General features: G+C 36.9%; 2 protein-coding genes across 5 annotated transcripts in view; both read left to right on the top strand.

Annotated features, from left to right (window-relative positions):
• The window catches only part of LOC311302520 (uncharacterized protein), a 747,744-nt gene that overhangs the window by 166,262 nt on the left and 562,992 nt on the right, over window positions 1-18,490 (top strand). The window lies entirely within an intron of this gene.
• The window catches only part of LOC311302527 (NLR family CARD domain-containing protein 3-like), a 42,424-nt gene continuing 28,663 nt past the window's right edge, over window positions 4,730-18,490 (top strand). Inside the window, exons 1-8 of one of the 4 annotated variants that reach the window (XM_084428482.1) lie at window positions 4,730-4,943; window positions 5,360-5,456; window positions 5,707-5,820; window positions 8,756-8,881; window positions 9,142-9,237; window positions 9,437-11,164; window positions 12,388-12,459; window positions 12,900-13,073. In XM_084428482.1, the coding sequence (XP_084284608.1) occupies window positions 5,407-5,456; window positions 5,707-5,820; window positions 8,756-8,881; window positions 9,142-9,237; window positions 9,437-11,164; window positions 12,388-12,459; window positions 12,900-13,073 (2,360 nt within the window). In that variant the 5' untranslated portion in view covers window positions 4,730-4,943; window positions 5,360-5,406. Of the gene's footprint in view, window positions 4,944-5,359; window positions 5,457-5,706; window positions 5,821-8,683; window positions 8,882-9,141; window positions 9,238-9,436; window positions 11,165-12,387; window positions 12,460-12,899; window positions 13,074-18,490 lie in introns of those variants that run through there. The other 3 variants (XM_084428484.1, XM_084428483.1, XM_084428485.1) reach the window with 3 other exon arrangements.

Here is an 18,490-nt window from a genome sequence, read left to right as displayed (position 1 = left end):
GTCTCTGACCACTTTCCTGTCTTCCAGGTTATCCCATCATGCCATCTAATGTCTAGCTATCCTAAGAATGGGCCAAATAAATATCGTAAATTCTCTAGAAACAGCATTGATCATTTTAAGTCTGCCATTGGCAATACCATATGGGATGAGGTACTTGTGTCACAAGACGTTAACAGTGCATACAGCTTATTCTTAAAGTCTTTTAATAAGGCTTTAGATTTATCATTTCCGTTGATGAGTACAAAATCCAGAAATAAATACTCTAAGGGGAAGCCGTGGATATCTGATGAACTAAAAAAGCTTTCCCGAAAAAAAAAAAAAAAACTTTATAGGAGGTCTATTCTTAACCCTTCCTCAATTAATACTGAAACTTATAAGAAATGTAAAAACTACTTCACATCTTTAGTAAGAAAAACAAAGAAAGCATATTATTCAAATCAATTTGCACAAGCTTCTAAAAACATTAAAACAACATGGCACCTCATTAATCACTTACTGAACCGTACTAAATACCCATTTACCGTCCCTGTAGTAATGAACAGTAAGAAGGGGGTTCTCTCCAACCCTGTTGATATTGCTAATGGCTTTAATGATTTCTTTATATCGGTTGGTTCTGAACTAGCATTTAGCACTAATGGCTCGGATATACACCTGTTCTTTAATCAAAGGTCAGGATCCTTCATTCCATAATTTTGACCCACCAACTGTTCAAGAGGTTCGTAATATTATTTTATCACTTAAAAATGCAGCCCATGGTCATGATGGCATTAAAAGTGTTCTTATCAAAGAGACAACTGACTATATCATTAAACCTCTCATTCATATTCTCTCACTGTCTCTTAAAACTGGAATTGTCCCTCGGGATTTGAAGGTTGCTAGGTTTATACCAATTTTCAAGACCGGTGACTCCAAGGAATTTGGTAATTATAGGCCAATATCAATTCTCCCGTGTATATCGAAAATCTTGGAAAGACTTGTCTTTTCTAGATTATTTAATCACTTGGATGCCAATAATATTTTATACAAACATCAATATGGTTTTCGGAAGCGACACTCTACTGAGCATGCCCTCATTCAACTTGTGAACTACATTTCTTTAGCTCTTGACAATAAAAAATTTGCTCTTGGAGTCTTCCTGGACCTGAGTAAGGCATTCGATACGGTCAGTCACAATATTCTGATTGCCAAACTTAGCAGATACGGAGTGGAGGATGTTGCCTTGAGATGGTTTAGCTGATAGAGAGCAATATGTATACCTGGAAGGCTATACCTCCATGAAGTCACAAATTATGATTGGTGTCCCTCAAGGATCAATTATGGGGCCTCTTTTATTTTTAATTTATATTAATGACATGGCCACGACTTGTACCAAACTCCTACCAGTACTATCTGCAGATGATACAAATCTTGTAGCTTCTCACCAAGACTTTAATATTTTAATCAAAACGGTCAATGAGGAACTATCTTCCATTGTGGAATGGTTTCAATGGAACAAACTTACCCTCAATATAAAAAAATGCAATTTTATGATTTTTTGTAATACTAACAAACATTACCCTATAGAATTATCAAAATTTTTTATTAATAACATTCAAATCGAATTGGTTCAGCATACCAAATTTTTGGGAGTCATTATAGATAGTGGTCTTAAATGGTCTAACCATATCATTTTCGTATCTAAGAGGTCAGCTAAAATGCTGGGTATATTGAGGAGGGTTTGTCCTTTAGTTCACTCCTCAGCTTTTTTAACCTTATATTATAGTTTTTTGTTCCCATTCATTAATTATTGCAATATCGTTTGGGCAGCTACCTATTCTACTTACCTGAAGAAATTAACAGTCATACAGAAGAAATATCTTAGATTTATATCTCATTCAAATAGATATGCACCCTCGGCACCCCTTTATAACAAATTCAAAGTTCTCCCTATTGATAAGGTAAATACAGAGGTGTAAAAAGTACTCAAAAATGTTACTCAAGTGAAAGTACAAGTACTGAGGGAAAATTTTACTCAATTAAAAGTAAAAGTATCTGGCCAGAATCGTACTCGAGTAAAAGTAAAAAAGTACCACATTAAAATTGTACTTGAGTATTAAAGAAGTAAAAGTAACAGCAATAATGTAAACTAGAGATTCTTGTTTAAGCTTTTAATCTCTAAAATCATGAAGTGAATGAACCACATACAAGGTTTTATCCTGCTTTAGAACTGTTTGTATTTAATTGTATTTATTTATCAAACTATAAGACTACTATCTAATGCCAGTATGCAACATTTTTTAAACAATCCACTAAACATGCTTTTACCACTAAAAGAAAAGAATTCGCTAAGGTACGGCCACGGGTGCTCTTGATCCTGTGGCTGATTTTGGACTGTGTTCGCAGCTGAATCACGTTCTTCCTCCATTTTCTTCCACTGATTGACCATAGACAGTATAAGAAATGGACACAGCGACCCCATAGATTTCAACAGAGAAAAGTGAAGCAAATTAGAAGCACTCACTTCCTGATGGCTGAGCGTACTGCGCAGACTCAAACTGAGCTTGATGGCGTAGATGTGACGTGAGCAACCTGTCTGACCGTTGTAAGTCTTCTAGTAGCTGTGCCAAGAGAAATCTAACTTGCAGAAAACAGAGAGTGTGAGTAGGAGCTGTCCATGAGCTAGGAGCAGGAGCAACTTTATGACTCTCTATGGGCTTCTCCCTTGACTTTATGCCTCCACGTCCCCCCAATTGACTGTGAGCTTCTCCTCCTGTCTATACGGTAATTTCCAGAGAGTCGCGTGGTTATGATGCAATTGTTAGCCTATTTTTACAAAAACTGCTTCTAAGGGGCCATAATGTAAGATACAAGGTAATGGAGCCTTTTATACATTTTCGTGTTTCTTTAGAAATAAATAATGGACAAATGGAGTCTTTAAACGTCTCAGATGTAAAGTTATTCGCTGTCAAAGTGATGCCAAAATGAATGGGAGTCAATGGAATGCTAACAGCAGGTGATGGCTCGTTAGCCAATGGCGGCCCCCGGGGGTGGTACGCTTTTAGGCTGCTGGATTGACCCATAGACAGTATATAAACTGGACACAGCAACCCCATTGGATTCAACGGAGACAAGTAAAGTCAATTAGAAGCACTCACTTCCTGGGGGTCCAGCGTACTGCGCAGACTCAAACTGAGCTTGACGACGTAGATGTGACGTGAGCAACCCGTCTGTCTTCTAGTAGCTGTGCCGAGAGAAATCTGAATCACTCCCTTCCGAAACTCGCAGAGACGGAGAGTGTGAGTAGGAGCTGTCCATGAGCTAGGAGCAGGAGAAACTTTTGCTAAGTATTCTGATTAATTATTTTGTCATTTTGCCTCCACGTCCCCCCGATTGCCCGCGAGCTTCTCCTCCTGTCCATACGGTAATCTCTCTACTGTGCGACAGAGAGTCGCGTGGTTATGACGCAATCGTTAGCCTATTTTTACAAAAACTGCTTCTACGGGGCCATAACATAAGCTACAAGGTAATGGAGCCTTTTATACATTTTCTTGTTTCTTTAGAAATAAATAGTGGACAAATGGAGTCTTTAAACGCCTCAGATGTAAAGTTATTCGCTGTCAAAGTGACGCCAAAATGAATGGGAGTCAATGGGATGCTAACAGCAGGTGATGGTCCGCTAATCAATGGTGGCGTCCGGGGAGGCTTCAATAAAATATGAAACAGTGCCCCCCTGGATTGACCCCCTGTGATTGACTGTTATAATTTCTCTCATTTCCAGGTCAAGGTGCTGTGCGTTGTGGTAATAGATGCGACATGATGTCACTTCCAAATGACCAATGAACATGTCTGACCAATTTGGTGAAATGTGAAACCGAATCTCATTGGCAGAATAAATGACATTTAAATTAAACAGCATCAGCACAATTCAATTGGTTTGGTAATAGCAAGGGAAAATAGAATGAAGTGATCTCCAAAAAATAAGTACTTTTTGACTATAAATAGAATTGTAAGGAGTAAAAAGTACTTTTTTTTCTTAAAAAATGTAATTAAGTAAAAGTAAAAGTACTGATTTTTAATTGTACTCAAGTAAAGTAAAAATCCCCAAAAATAATACTTAAGTACAGTAATCAAGTAAAATTACTCAAGTATTTTACACCTCTGAGCAGTCGTCCGTGAGGGGCTGCCAAATTTCGTATTGTTGTATGTTTATTTTTGGATTAAAGTTTATTCTTAAAAAAAAAAAAAAGCTTCACTTCTCACCAATGGAAGAGAGCGAAGGGGCGTCGTCCATATTTTTTTACAGTCTATGTTTTTATTTTTTTATTGAACAATTATTCATGTACAAACAATATGGCAATATTAATAAATCTTTACATAAAAAAAAACATACAAGACAGGTGCATGAAAGAACCACAAATACACATAACAAAAAATAATAAATAAATAAATAAATAAATAGAATTAAGGGGTTAATGTTTTTCTTTTAAATCATTCTTCTATGGTGGAAAAAAGACTAATTGCGTTTTTCTTTTTTATCACTTTGAGGGCTTTTGTATAAGAAACATTTTCACCATGAAATGCACAGAACATTGGTTTCATCTTTAGATATTTAGATTTGTGAACAAAATTTTCCAAGCATGAGGATATTTTTTACAGTCTATAGTTGACACGGTCAAAATCACGCGTTTCGTTTAAAGACTTTTGACCCCGATCGCCTGCCATACTCTCTGTCTCTCTCTCTCTCTCTCTCGTCACACATAGAAAGTGAAAGTAAGTTTACCTGTCGCCATAAAAAAAAAAAAAGTTTACCTGTCGCCATTTTAAGCAGGAGAAATGCGAAATACGACACGGAAAAAACAGAATATCAAAGTGTTTATCAGCCATTATAAAGGGATTGAAGTGTAGTTTTATGATGTTAAAGCTGGAGGATTTGAGATCCTGTATCTTGTAAAAGTTTGATCAAGGTGAGTGTTCATGTTTGACTTTCTCATATTATGAATCTCTGGAGGATATTTTACGTGATTGTTTGATATGAAACCTTAAAGGTTTTTAATTTTTCACTTCAATGTTTCCTTTGTGTTTCGTGATGTTTGTGATTCTCCAGAAGTTTAGCTTATGTGTAAACACACATAGGCCAATTCACACAAACGTCAACAAAGACGTTTTTTTTTTCGTTTTGTATCGGATCAGTGTGTGTCGATTTTGTTTTCTTTTTCACCCGAACATCAACGGTCGACTTGTGTGTGTGAAAAGGCCCTGTGAGCTTGAGTTAACGCAGTCACATGATCCTTTTCTCCCACACTCCAGATATGTTCAGCTCAATTATGAAGGTTGTTTAATTTAATCATTTAATTTAGTGTGTGAATGTTTCTTCATTCAGAGTCAGTGGAGGAGATCAAACTCATCAGATTCTCCTGCAGCTTCATCATGGCTGATTCACAAGGATCCAGAGATGGAGATTGTTCTCCAGGATGCAGGTACTTTCAACAAACATTACATTACCATTACCCCCACACCTCCACCCCTCCACACACACACACACAAACACAAACAGATCAAAGACAGTTTACAGAAAAAATATGATTTTTTGCCTATTTTTTTTTTTTTTTTTTACTAAAATGAAATATTCAGTAAAAAGATAATTGTTTCCTCAAAGTACTTTTTGATGCAGGATAAATGTATTCACAGTAATCTAAAGGATTAAACTGAATCTGTTCTCTGTTCCAGTTCAGTCCAGCAGAAGAGCTCAAACCCAGAGTCCAGCTGTGTGTCTATGAAGAGTAACTGCTCTATGGATCCGCCACAAGCGTTTAAGAGTGGAGACAAACGGCCTGATCTCAGGTATATCATTTCTATAAAAGATGTGCTTATAGTGCGACACTTTTGAATTAGAATCATCATTTTTCTCAGTCAGTCAGTCTAATACTAGCAATGACATCAAGTAAATGTAAGCTGAGATCTTCTCCACCTTTATATAATGGAGTAGGTGTAAAACTGAGTGGATTTTTTTAACTGCTGGTTCAGGGCCCATATTTATCAAGCTTCTCAAAGTGTCATTTTAGTCTTAAAGGGTTAGTTCACCTAAAAATAAAAAACATGTCATTCCAAACCCGTAAGACTTATGTTCATCTTCAGAACACAAATGAAGATATTTTTGATGAAACCTGAGAGCTTTCTGTCCCTCCACTGACTGCAACGTCATTGCAACTTTCAAGGCCCAGAAAGGTAGTAAAAACATTGTTAAAATAGTCCATGTGACTCCAGTGGTTGGTTTGATTCGTGGTTCATCATTGGTTGTTCGTTTAACGTTCGTTCTCAAGATAGAAAAGTCAACAGCTTAAACGATGGCTCTTAGAAAGGCTCTTTTATTTGATCAAACTGCCAAAAAACCTTAAACAGCAAAACAAGAGAAAATTATTTTAATGCAAGCAATAAAAAAACTGCACACATCAGCTGTGGAATAAAAGAAAAGAAATGCACGATTAACTAGATTAAGGCATACTCCTGTCTTAATGTAAACCCAGTCCACCACCCACAAAGCTTTCACAAAGTTATTCTTGCCACTGTAACGTATGGCTTCCTAAAGACAAGTTTATGGGTAAATAAATGAATAAATAATAAAATAAAAAAATCAGGTCTCAACATTGTGTGTGTTTTAAATATAATTTATTCTGAATTCAATATTCTCATCACTGTTCAGTCAGCTTTGACATATATAAATCGGCATATTCATGATATTTTAACCTTTATAAAGGGCATTTTTCCCTCATCCCTAATCGATTCCCTAATCGCTTATTTCCCTAATCGCTTCCCTAATGCGTCATCTTTCATTTAAATTTCTTAAATTTCATCAATAAATTAAAATAGAATAATAAGATGCTAAAGGGCTGTTACCAATCAAATGAAACTGCATTAAATAATGTAATGAGATTATTTTAAATATTTTTTGAATATACAATTAAGAAATTTTGGTAAGAATGAAACTTTTAAACACGAAACTAAACAGCCAGTAGGAGGCGGCAGGAGACCGAGTCATTGAGTCATTTATTCAAACGATTCAGTTGTAAATGAATAGGAATTCATTGAATCTTTGACTCAACCGATTCGTTCAAAACACTGAATCATTCAGGAATTAAACATTGTTGAGTTTTCCTTTGAGATGTGCTGTGGTTCTTCTAGGATCTTTTTTTAAACTATTTTCGCTGCTGAAATAGAACAAAAAATGTCAATATTGTGTCTAAAATTCAAGTGACTTAATATTAATGACTTGTTTATTGAACTGCAATATGAAATCAGTGTCACATTTTCAATGGTGATGGTATTCAGTGCTCTTGGTCGTATGAGGTTGATGTTACTGGACAAGCGTAAATGTCGAGCCTGTAATACATTTCAAAACTTATTTTAAATATGATGTACTAATTTCATTATAGCACTCATCATCAGCCTGCAGCTTCCAAGACAATGTTTACTGTAAACAACACAGAGACAGAACAAAATTCACGTGTTTCGTTTAAAGACTTTGTCCCCGATCGCCTTCCATTCGGGCGTACGCGCTCAGAGAAAGTGCATCATGTCAGAACAGAACGCTAATGAAATGTTTACCCGGCAAAGCTTTAAAGCACGAGCAAATAATGAACTTTTGTGATTGCGAATAAGTGCAGAGTCCTGTGAGTGTAACTCTAGCGCTGAGTTAACATGTGATGTGAGTTTTACAGTATTGGGACTGAGCACCAGAACTGCAGCTGATAGAATGTGATACTGCCATATTTCTTCAAAAGCAGATCGTGGAGACATTAAATCATCCACGATCAAAAATCGTGATATCGCATAAGCTCAAGTATAAAACGACTGTTATCATGTCTGAAAACAAACACAAGTAACGGAGTTTACAAAACTGTATCGCACGCATTTATTCATCGCACAGACCAATCTTTTCGTAACTGTACAGCCCTGCAATGAGTATCACAGTGTATTCTTTTGAAAATTATTTATTGAATGATTATTAGTGTTGAATGTAAACTCCTCTTAGGAATTTCACCATTCAATGGGAATTTATCTGAGCATATTCTTAAATAAGGAAATCTATTCAGTGATTGGTCCATGCCTATGTCATCATCCAAAATCCCGTTTGTGGCACAGCAAAGTGTTGTGAATCATCTCTAAGACTGACACTTAAGATTTAGTCCTACACTTCACTTAAATTACGACTGAGATGCTTGATAACTAACTTCTAAGCACAGCTTTGAGCCAAGAGTTGTTTTACTCTTAAGTCCATTCTTAGCAGTGTTCTTGTGTGTAATTCTCAGAGGCTTGATAAATACGGGTTCAGATTTGTTGAAAGCTTCACGGTGTCTGGTCAGAACAGTGATGTTTCACAGCAAGAGTAGCGTTACTAGAGTACAGTAAGGTGGTTTATCTTTAAAGCTCAGCTAAACATTGGTCTCTTTAGTCGGTTGAGCCTTCGTCCTCCATTGTGCCTTTGAGAAGAGTCATGTGATCTTGGTTGATGTTCATCTGAGTTGAATCGTTCTATAATTCTATAGTTGATTTCAATTTGTTTGCTTTGAATTCCTAATTCCTAATATTACCGGTTTTCTCAGTCGCTTTGGTACAATTGTTGAATCATGCTTAACATTTTTAAACCAGTGAGTTAATTTCTCAAAATAATTGTAATCAAAGTTTGAAACACAGTGCAAACCAGTTACAGACATTAAAGCAAAAGTACACAACATTTATGTGGTCTTTTATAAGTCTGTATTCTTTATATTTTACTTAGTTTTAAACCCAGTTCAGTCCAGCAGAAGAGATTAAAACCAGAGTCCAGCTGTGTGTCTATGAAGAGTAACGGCTCTATGCATCCGCCAATAAACTTTAAGAGTGGAGACAAACGGCCTGATCTCAGGTATATCATTTCTATAAAATATGTGCTTATTGTATTTTATTTGTATGAAATTGTTATTAATAAACAGCAGTTTAATGAGTTACAATCTTGCTGGTTTCGGTCTATTAATGATCATCATTGTGCTCTTGTGTAAAGCTCTATGTGTTGTATTGTTAATACATTCACACACTGTAAAAGCTGTTGGTCTGTTACTCAGTTAATGACACAATTACATCAATATCAGTGTGTCTGATTCTTTACCCTCTTCATTCTGATTTAAGGTCAACTCTTCCATCCAGACCAGTTAAAAACAAAACTGTGTCCAAGCCTGTGATTCGACCACAAGACTTTAATGAAAGCATGTTTCCTGGTTTCAGGTAAAATTCAGGACTTTGTTGATGTTGTTGTTGTTTAATTTTAGGTGCTGCAATTCACATCACACATCACTCACACACATGATTAATGATTTACACATTTCAGAAACCTAATGATGTTCTGTGTCCCATAAATAGTGTTGTAATTTATGGCTATTTACTTCTCTGACTTGTGTAATAATGTGGTATTTTAATCTTACAGCCATGACTCTAATCCTGCTAAAGTCCTCAACACATTGAGATCAAATCTGAGACAGAAGTTTGAGTGTTTGTTTGAGGGAATATCAAAGCAGGGAAACCCAACACTCCTGAATGAGATCTACACAGAGCTCTACATCACAGAGAGTGGAAGTGGAGAGATCAATAATGAGCATGAGGTGAGACAGATCGAGACACAGTCCAGGAGAGCAGAAACAGAGGACACACCGATCAAATGCAGTGACATCTTTAGACCTTTACCTGGACAAGACAAGCCCATCAGAACTGTGCTGACAAAGGGAGTCGCTGGCATTGGGAAAACAGTCTCTGTGCAGAAGCTCATCCTGGACTGGGCTGAAGGGAAAGAGAATCAGGACGTCCAGCTCATATTTCCACTCGCTTTCAGAGAGCTCAACTTGATGAAGGACAAAACACTCAGTCTTTCAGATCTTCTTCATCTCTTTTTCCCCGAAACTAAAGAAATGGACATATCCAGTGATGAGTATAAAGTGTTGTTCATCTTTGATGGTCTGGATGAGTGTCGTCTGTCTCTGAACTTTAAGAGCGATGTGAGGTTGTGTGATATATCTGAATCAGCCTCAGTGGACGAGCTGCTGAAGAACCTCATTGAGGGGAATCTGCTTCCCTCGTCTCTCATCTGGATCACCTCCAGACCAGCAGCAGCGGATCTCGTCCCCTCTGAGTGTGTCCATCGAGTGACAGAGGTACGAGGCTTCAGTGACACACAGAAGCAGGAATACTTCAGGAAGAGAATCAGTGATCAGAGTCTGGCCCACAGGATCATCTCACACCTGAAGTCCTCAAGGAGCCTCTTTATTATGTGCCACATCCCAGTGTTCTGCTGGATCTCAGCCACTGTTCTAGAGGAGATGTTGAGGAAATCACGGAGAGGAGAGATTCCCAAGACTCTCACTCAGATGTACACACACTTCCTGCTCATTCAGACCAACATCAAACATGAGAAGGACTATGAGAAGAAAGTGAAAGATGAAGACATGATTGTCAAACTGGGGAAACTGGCTTATCTGCAGCTTGTGAAAGGCAACCTGATCTTCTATGAGGAAGACCTGAGCGAGTGTGGCATTGATGAGGCAGAAGCATCAGTTTACTCAGGATTGTGCACTCAGATCTTCAGAGAGGAGTTGGGCTTGTGTCAGGGGAAAGTCTTCAGCTTTGTTCATCTGAGCATTCAGGAACATCTAGCAGCTCTATATGTGCATCTCTCCTTTATCAACAATAACATCAATGTGTTTGACCAGATTACCAAACCAACTAATGGAGGCAGAGTTTCCCTATCGGATCCCCATCAGAGAGCTGTGGATGAGGCTTTACACAGTAAAAATGGGCATCTGGACCTTTTCCTTCGTTTCCTTCTGGGTCTGTCAGTGGAGTCTAACCAGAGTCTCTTACAAGAGCTGAAGACACAGACAGCAAACAGCTCTCACAACAATAAGAGAACAGTGGACTATATTAAAGAAAAGATCAGTGAGAATCCCTCTCCAGATAAATACATCAATCTGTTTCACTGTCTGAATGAACTGGGTGATCTTTCTCTAGTGGACGAAGCTGAACCTCATACGAGCTCTGGAGGATTACGTGCTGTGAAACTCTCCTCGTCTCAGTGGTCAGCTTTAGTGTTTGTGATGTTGTCCTCAGAGAAGACACTGCAGGAGTTTAACCTGAAGAGCTTAATTGGAGACGGAAATGATCGGTAAGTAACACTGAGTGCAATCATTACAGTCTAAAACATTATGAACAAAGAGAAACTCAGAGATCAGAGGTGTTTAAATCACGGGGCACAGACTGATTTCTGGGATATTGTAGATCATTTGCATGTTTTCCTCAAACTGTGGCTGTGTCCTAGTAAGACTGCATATCTCGACTGCCACGTCATCAAGCGCCTCTGAAGGCCGTCTCAGTTTGAAGGATGTTTTGAAGACAGACTTCATTTTGTGTCTTTAATTCAGCTCATTTTGAAGAATGCATCAAGTATATCCTTCGTGTTCTTCAATCTCCCACAATCCTTTGCACACATTCTAATTAATGTAAAAGAACTGATGGAAAACGAGTCGGCACTGAGTTTATCTGAGTTCATTATGAAATGTAAGACACAGATAATGTATTCGGAGATGAAGGCATACATGTTATCTTTTGTTTCTGTGTAAATGAATCACTGAACACTAAACTGACAATAATGTAAGACACTGGGAGACACAGACGGCTGTCAGTCACTGTATTGCATTCATAAAAAAGCCAGTTAATATAAAGATATTTAATAGGAAGTATTTTTCCTAAATGAAGTTTTAATATTATTATTATAATACAAGAGAAGTATTAAGAAAATAAATTAGATTAATGTCTCATCATCATTTTTCTTTATCACCAGTTGCTGGCAAAATGATGGACAATGATTCACATTTTGTGCGCATCATTTCCTGTGACAATAAAACTAAGTAAATTATTAAATGAACAAGTATGTAAATAAACAAGTAACAAGCAAACAAACTCGTGTGCTTAATTTCTAGGAATAATTTGCTGATGCAGGTACAAAAATACTTTTTTCTTGCCCCCCCGCCCGACTCGGGAGTTAAATGTCTCCATGGTGATAACCATAGCAACGGACAGGACAAACAAACCTGATGTGTCATAATAGTGTTGTAGTGTAAATGCAGACTAATAGCCCTGCCACAGCAACACTAACGAGAAGAAGAAGAGACTAATCAGTGACGGCTGAATACGAGGCTTCTACAGTTATAGATATAAAACCACTTTTTCACATGTCCTTTATAAAGCAGTGTTTCATTAAAACAATTATTTAAGGGTATTCAGGAAGGTATAATGTATTATTTACTTATGATATGAATTATTATTATTATTATTATAATTAGCATTAATAATTAACTTTAACTTTAAATAATTTTTATTTTCAATTAGTGCCACACAGAACACAGCAGATGAAGTTCTCCAGAAGCTGACGCCTGTGGTTACAGCAACTAGATGCGCTCGGTAAGTAACACTGAGAACAAGCATCACTGTTAAAACATTATAACAGTTCTTACTTAAACATTATAAATTAATGGTTAAACAAAAAATATGAGTCACACTTCAGCTCTTACCTATCTGACCTGATTTGTGATCTACTTAACCATTTTTTATGAATTATGTGTGAGAAATTTATATTCAAATATATGCATTTGTAATGTATGCATATAAACATTTATATTTAATGTATGTAATGTATGTAATGTATTCCATTTGATCAGTTTCATATAATCTTTCTCCCTCACATAGAGACATAATCTCTTACAATAACAGTTAAATTTACTGATATATTGAATTCATTGTTTAAAAAAAGAGATATTACACAAATTATAATCACAATCAAGAAAAGCTAAGATTTCTGTTTTGATCTGAGAGAGTGAAGAGTGTGTCATTGTTCTCTACAGGTTGGATAGTTGTGGTGTGACAGATGAAGGTTGTGCTGCTCTGGCTTCAGCTCTGAGATCAAACCCCTCACACCTGAGAGAACTGAGTCTGGCTGAGAATAAACTAGGAGACTCAGGAGTGAAGCTGTTCTCTGCTGTACTGGCGAATCCTCACTGTAAACTGGAGACACTGTGGTAAGATCATACGTTACTCTCACATGAAACTGTCACTAGGCGCGTTTCCATTACAGATTTTTCGCAAAACTCTTTTATTGAGCGTTTGGTGTAGGTCTACTAGGCATAGAGATATCTGAACATCTTTGCCAAGCGCAAACCAGTACAGAAGTAGCCTAATCAATAATTAAAGTGCAAGCTGAGAAACTGAAGTGGATATGGAGAAAAGCTTCTTTATATGCCATTGCCTACATTTTAAACGGATGTCTGCCAATAGGCCTAAAACATTACATATATGGTTATTGTGACAGAGACTGGGACTCCAGGTTAATAAGATTCTGACTGAGTAGCAAGATATGAATTCAATTGTGATTCTGTGAGAATTCACAGATCCAGTTTCTCTTTTTTAATCTTCCCCTTAACATTTAAAGGAATCTACATGTATATGTGTGTGTGTGTGTGTGTGTGTGTGTGTGTGTGTGTGTGTGTGTGTGCTCAAATATGGCTTCTGGAGAGCAAATGAAGGATAAAATGTGAATTACTAAACAGACATTAATTAAGCAGTTCCCCATACTTTTAGAGTTACAACTAACAGCCACTAGATGGCAGCAGCGTATAAGAGATGAACTGACAGCTAGTAAATCTTTGAACATGGAGTGCTAATGATAATAAATGTAATATGTCAGGCTCACAATTTTTACAATTGAAGTGCTATAAAAGTTGTAGAAATGACTAATTCAATGTGCATTGTATTAAACAAATCTTTATTGATATGCAAATAGACAATAGACATCAATGAGTTGTTTGCATTATTTAGGTATTTTATTTTCATTTTATTTACTTTTTGGTAACACTTTACAATAAGGTCTCATTTGTTAATGCATTTTTATAATACAGATTATTTCAAGGCAGCTTTACAGAGATAACAGGAAAATAACGCAAAAGAGTTTGCTTCTCCTGTACAGCAGATCTAGAAGAAAATAGTGTCATAGTCCAGCTTAAGTAAGTTCAGTGATGGTTTATTTTTGTTGTAAATAAGTTATTAATTTAGTTCATTTATATATAGCCACTCTGGATAAAACAGTGATGTCATCGTCCAAATGTTATTCATGCACAAACTATTCATTGAGCTCTAGCAAAAGTGCTTGTTTTCCAGTTGATGGCAGCAATCTTCCTCTAAACTATGGCACGTTTCATGTTTTCACCATGAATGAAACTGAGAAATGTCTTCTTTAATGTGAATTTTACACAAAACATTGCTATTTTAATAAACCTGTATATAATTTTGGCAAAAAAAGCCATATATCCCCCCAAAACTGCACAAAGAGTAAAACATTAATTAAAAAAGTGATGGGCTTAAATGTGTCTAAAAAACTGACATGATTGTTACAAAATCCCAGTCTGGGGCCTCTGGAGAACTCAGAGCAACTGCTAGCATAAAGTTTAAGGTAAAAATAACTGCCATTAAATTATAGTATCTTAATACTATGCAATTAGATAAACTGTTCATTCATTGCATCACTTTACCTCTGTCTTTATCCCCTTTTATCCTCTTCTCTTCTCTTGACACTGTATCTATCGCAGACTATAATGCTAATTTATAATGTGTCATGTAAATTCGTCCATCCGTCACAATCAGGATACTTTCACTGTGTCTAGAGCCGGCGCGAGCTGGCAGGCCCGTTTCTACGGGGAGCCTGAGTGTGTAAAGCACCCTCAAACAAGAGCAGTGCTGTCTACATTGGATAAGGCGAGAGGCGACGCTACACAACAACTGACCAACAACTGATCGCGCGCGCTCTGTTTCTGACGCACTTCAAGCACTCGCTGGGCGGGGGGGAGATCGATGCGCCGGACCGGAGTCGGGGGATTTAAAGTTTTTGTGGAGTTTTTGTTTTTGCTTTATTTGGTAGTATTTCGAATTAATGGTTTTAAAATAGTATTAGTAAAAATAATAATAATAATAATAAAAATCAGTCGTTCCCTCATTCTGGCGTCCCTATGGATGAGTGGCGCTCCTAGCATTTGCCTATTCCACCTCTGCCACGGGCCGGCCCTGGGTTATCCGCTTACTGACCCTTAAACACACCCGGGTCTGTCACACAACCTGCTTTCTGGAATAACCCCCTGGTTTTCTGCTTCTTGTCTTGCGCTCTGGATTTGTTTGTTAGTTTGGACTGATTTTCTGACCTCTGACCTTCTGCCTGTTTTAATGGACTATGACTTTGGATTGTCTCTCAATAAACTGTGTTTGGTTCCTCAGGCGTTGTGCTCAGTGCTGTCCGCAACCAAATCACAACACACACACTGCCGTTCAACAGTTCTGGATCGGTAAGATTTATAATGTTTTTAAAAGAAGTCTCTTCTGCTCACCAAGGCTGCATTTATTTGATTCAAAATACAAAAGAACAGTAATGTTATTAAATATGATGACAATTTAAGATAACTGTTTTTTTATTTTAATATATTTTCAAATGTACTTTATTCCTGTGATCAAAGCTGAATCTCAGCATCATTACTCCAGTCTTCAGTGTCACATGATCCTTCAGAAATCATTCTGATATGATGATTTGATGCTCAAGAAACATTCATTATTATTATTATCAATGTTGAAAACAGTCGTGTACAATTTTCTTTCAGGATTCTTTGATGAATAGAAAGTTACGCTTTACTATATATTCACGTAGAAAAGAGCTGTTTTACATTGGAATAATATTTCACAATATTACTGTTATTATTAATGAAATAAATGCAGCAGAAGAGACTTCTTTTTAAAACCTTAAAGATATTAGCGATCCCGCACGTTTGGCTGGTAGTGTATCTGCATGTGTTGCTCTGGAATCATCATTCGTCTCCACAACTGCATAATTACACCAGTTGTCTGTAATATGATGGTATTGTATTATACAATAAGCGAGTACATCATGAATGGCTTTTTTCAAAGCGTGTTTTTGTCCTATCCTGAATCACTACGGTAAGCCTGTAATAAGCGTTTAGACTCGGACTACTTTACAGCGGTCGGGTCGCACCGCGGCGGAGTAACGTTAGCCCAGCGCCTGCGGGACTCACCGCGTCAGAGACATAAACAGAGAGAAGTTTATTAACTGATAGAGCGCTGATTCATCCAGTAGTGAAACAAGTGAAGTCTTTATGAATCAATCATTCAAACCCATTTTAAAAATAGTATGTTTCACCTGTCTGGATCTTACATGTGTGTTCAACCATATTCTCCCCTTTCTGAGAGGGTGTTCTCCACTGCTGGAGACACTGTAAGCTATAGGAGAGTCCCACATTCTCCAAGAGGATGCAGAAATGTTTATTTTCCTTATTTTTGCAAAAGTTGCTAATTTGTTGACATTACCAGTCTGTTAAACTCATTTGACAAGTATAAGAAATAAACACACACAGGATTGTGCATTTTCCCCTTACTGCTGTGTTTTATTAGTTGTTTTAATCATTTTATTGAATGGGAACCGGAACCGGAAAATGTCTTACGATTCCCAACCCGCTGTTCCCAATAAGCTGTTTCATGACGACTCTCTCTGGGTCAGCGGCAGCGCCAACACAGATTTAAAATATCGCGATATGATTTAGATATGATTTAGATTTTTGAATGGAGATCACAGTAAAGATGAATCGTGCAGCTCTACTGTCTTATCTCTCTCTCAGCATATGAGCAGCGCGAGGGCTTTCAGTGCTTTCAGTCTCACGGCTCTTCCACACGTCCACTTGACATGGATATTACGACACTCAACACTCATATGCTGCGTTCATGTAATCTCGTAAAGATTGTCACATATAACAACAATCATTATCTACAAGCATAACGATTATTATTCAATAAGAGAAAATAAAGGACTAAATTTGAAAGTTTATTAAATGAACTAAAATTATACATTCATAACTATACAAATAATGACACATTGCATACAGTACAACACCATTCTCTGATCAGATCTTTGAAATCAAGCCGTCGTGCTCAATCGTGTTTAAGGCGAGACACTACAGGTGAATAGGGTAAAATTTTTAACTAGCAGATATCACCATGAAACTTTCCCAGCTGATTACCTACATTAAGATGAGAAAAAAAATGTATTACAAGTTTTCTGTAATTTAATGTTTAAATATGCAAATCAGGCAATATCTAATCAAATATGCACTAATTTGTATATATTTTAAAAAGTATTGGATAAAGCCAGATTAAAAAATATTTTTTCATTGTGTTCACATATTAGATGGGAAAAAAATTACAGAGGGATTTATGGATATCTACTTTTGTTATCCTGTAAATCAGAAAATACTGTCATTAGCCTTAAAAAAATGATTTTCGCCATGTTTTTTGGAATAAAATGTTATATAAATCAGGCTAGGAATAATATATTTACAAATCCCTCTGTAAATGTCTTCATAATATAACTAGGTACAAGTCTGGAAAGTTTGGTGTATATAGGTGCTACTGAAGTGGAGATTTCGGACTTGGAGTATGAGAGAAAAGTCATTTTGAGAAAACAGGCTTTAAAGATTTTTCATCAGCCAATGAGATTGCGCATTCAGCCCTTTTACTTTCACGATTGGTTGCTGATAAAAAGGAAATGACCATATTTGGATCCGACAGGATTGTACACAAGAGAGAGAGCTTCCTAACGGTGCTTCTGATGGCAGGCTGACGGCAGAGATCGCGGAGCAGCACATTGATTAAGAACGCAAACTTTTGTTGAATTTATGAGAAATCTACAGACGCAAACAGACAAAGTGTAATAAAATAAAGACCTAAATGTGTATTTCGGACTTTTTTTCAACACAAGTCTGAAAGAAGACATGTTATTGAAGACAAATATCCCCAAATCTCAAACTTGACCAGTAAAAAAAAAACGATGTTTTTGCCTGCCGTGTCTCGCCTTAATAGACAGCATGACCAGACCATTCAGTCTTTCCTGAGACAGTGTTCACTAAAACATTGACAGGATCATTGAATCAGTGATTTGAACTCGGTAAACTAAATGAGTTCTGTTCATGAATGAATCATCTAGACTGGTTTATTAACGGGTTTCTCCTATTCACGGCAATGAACCGACTCAAATGATTCATTCACGAATCGGACATCATTACAAATGTATATCTATGACTAGAACGACATCGTAAATGTTGATCGATTCCTCACAGAAATCGGCTCCAAGTCTTCAGAAAGCCTAAATATATTCATCACTGGACTAGTTTTATTGTCACTTGGTGATTTTGCGTTTCTGCCCTGCGTCGTTTCTTAATAACCCGAGAACAAACACACACACACACTATAATGAATACCCGTTCTTTATAGCATTCTTCCTATAAGATTATTTTACAAAGTAAATACCAAAATCATCCAGGAAATTATGGAGTTCTGCTGGACCCTTAGAATCGTCCCAATCACTCACACACACACACACACACACACACAG

This window comes from Rutilus rutilus, assembly GCF_951802725.1.
Source record: "Rutilus rutilus genome assembly, chromosome: 13".
Taxonomy (NCBI): Eukaryota; Metazoa; Chordata; class Actinopteri; order Cypriniformes; family Leuciscidae; genus Rutilus; species Rutilus rutilus.
This window is presented reverse-complemented; position numbering and strand designations above follow the sequence as displayed.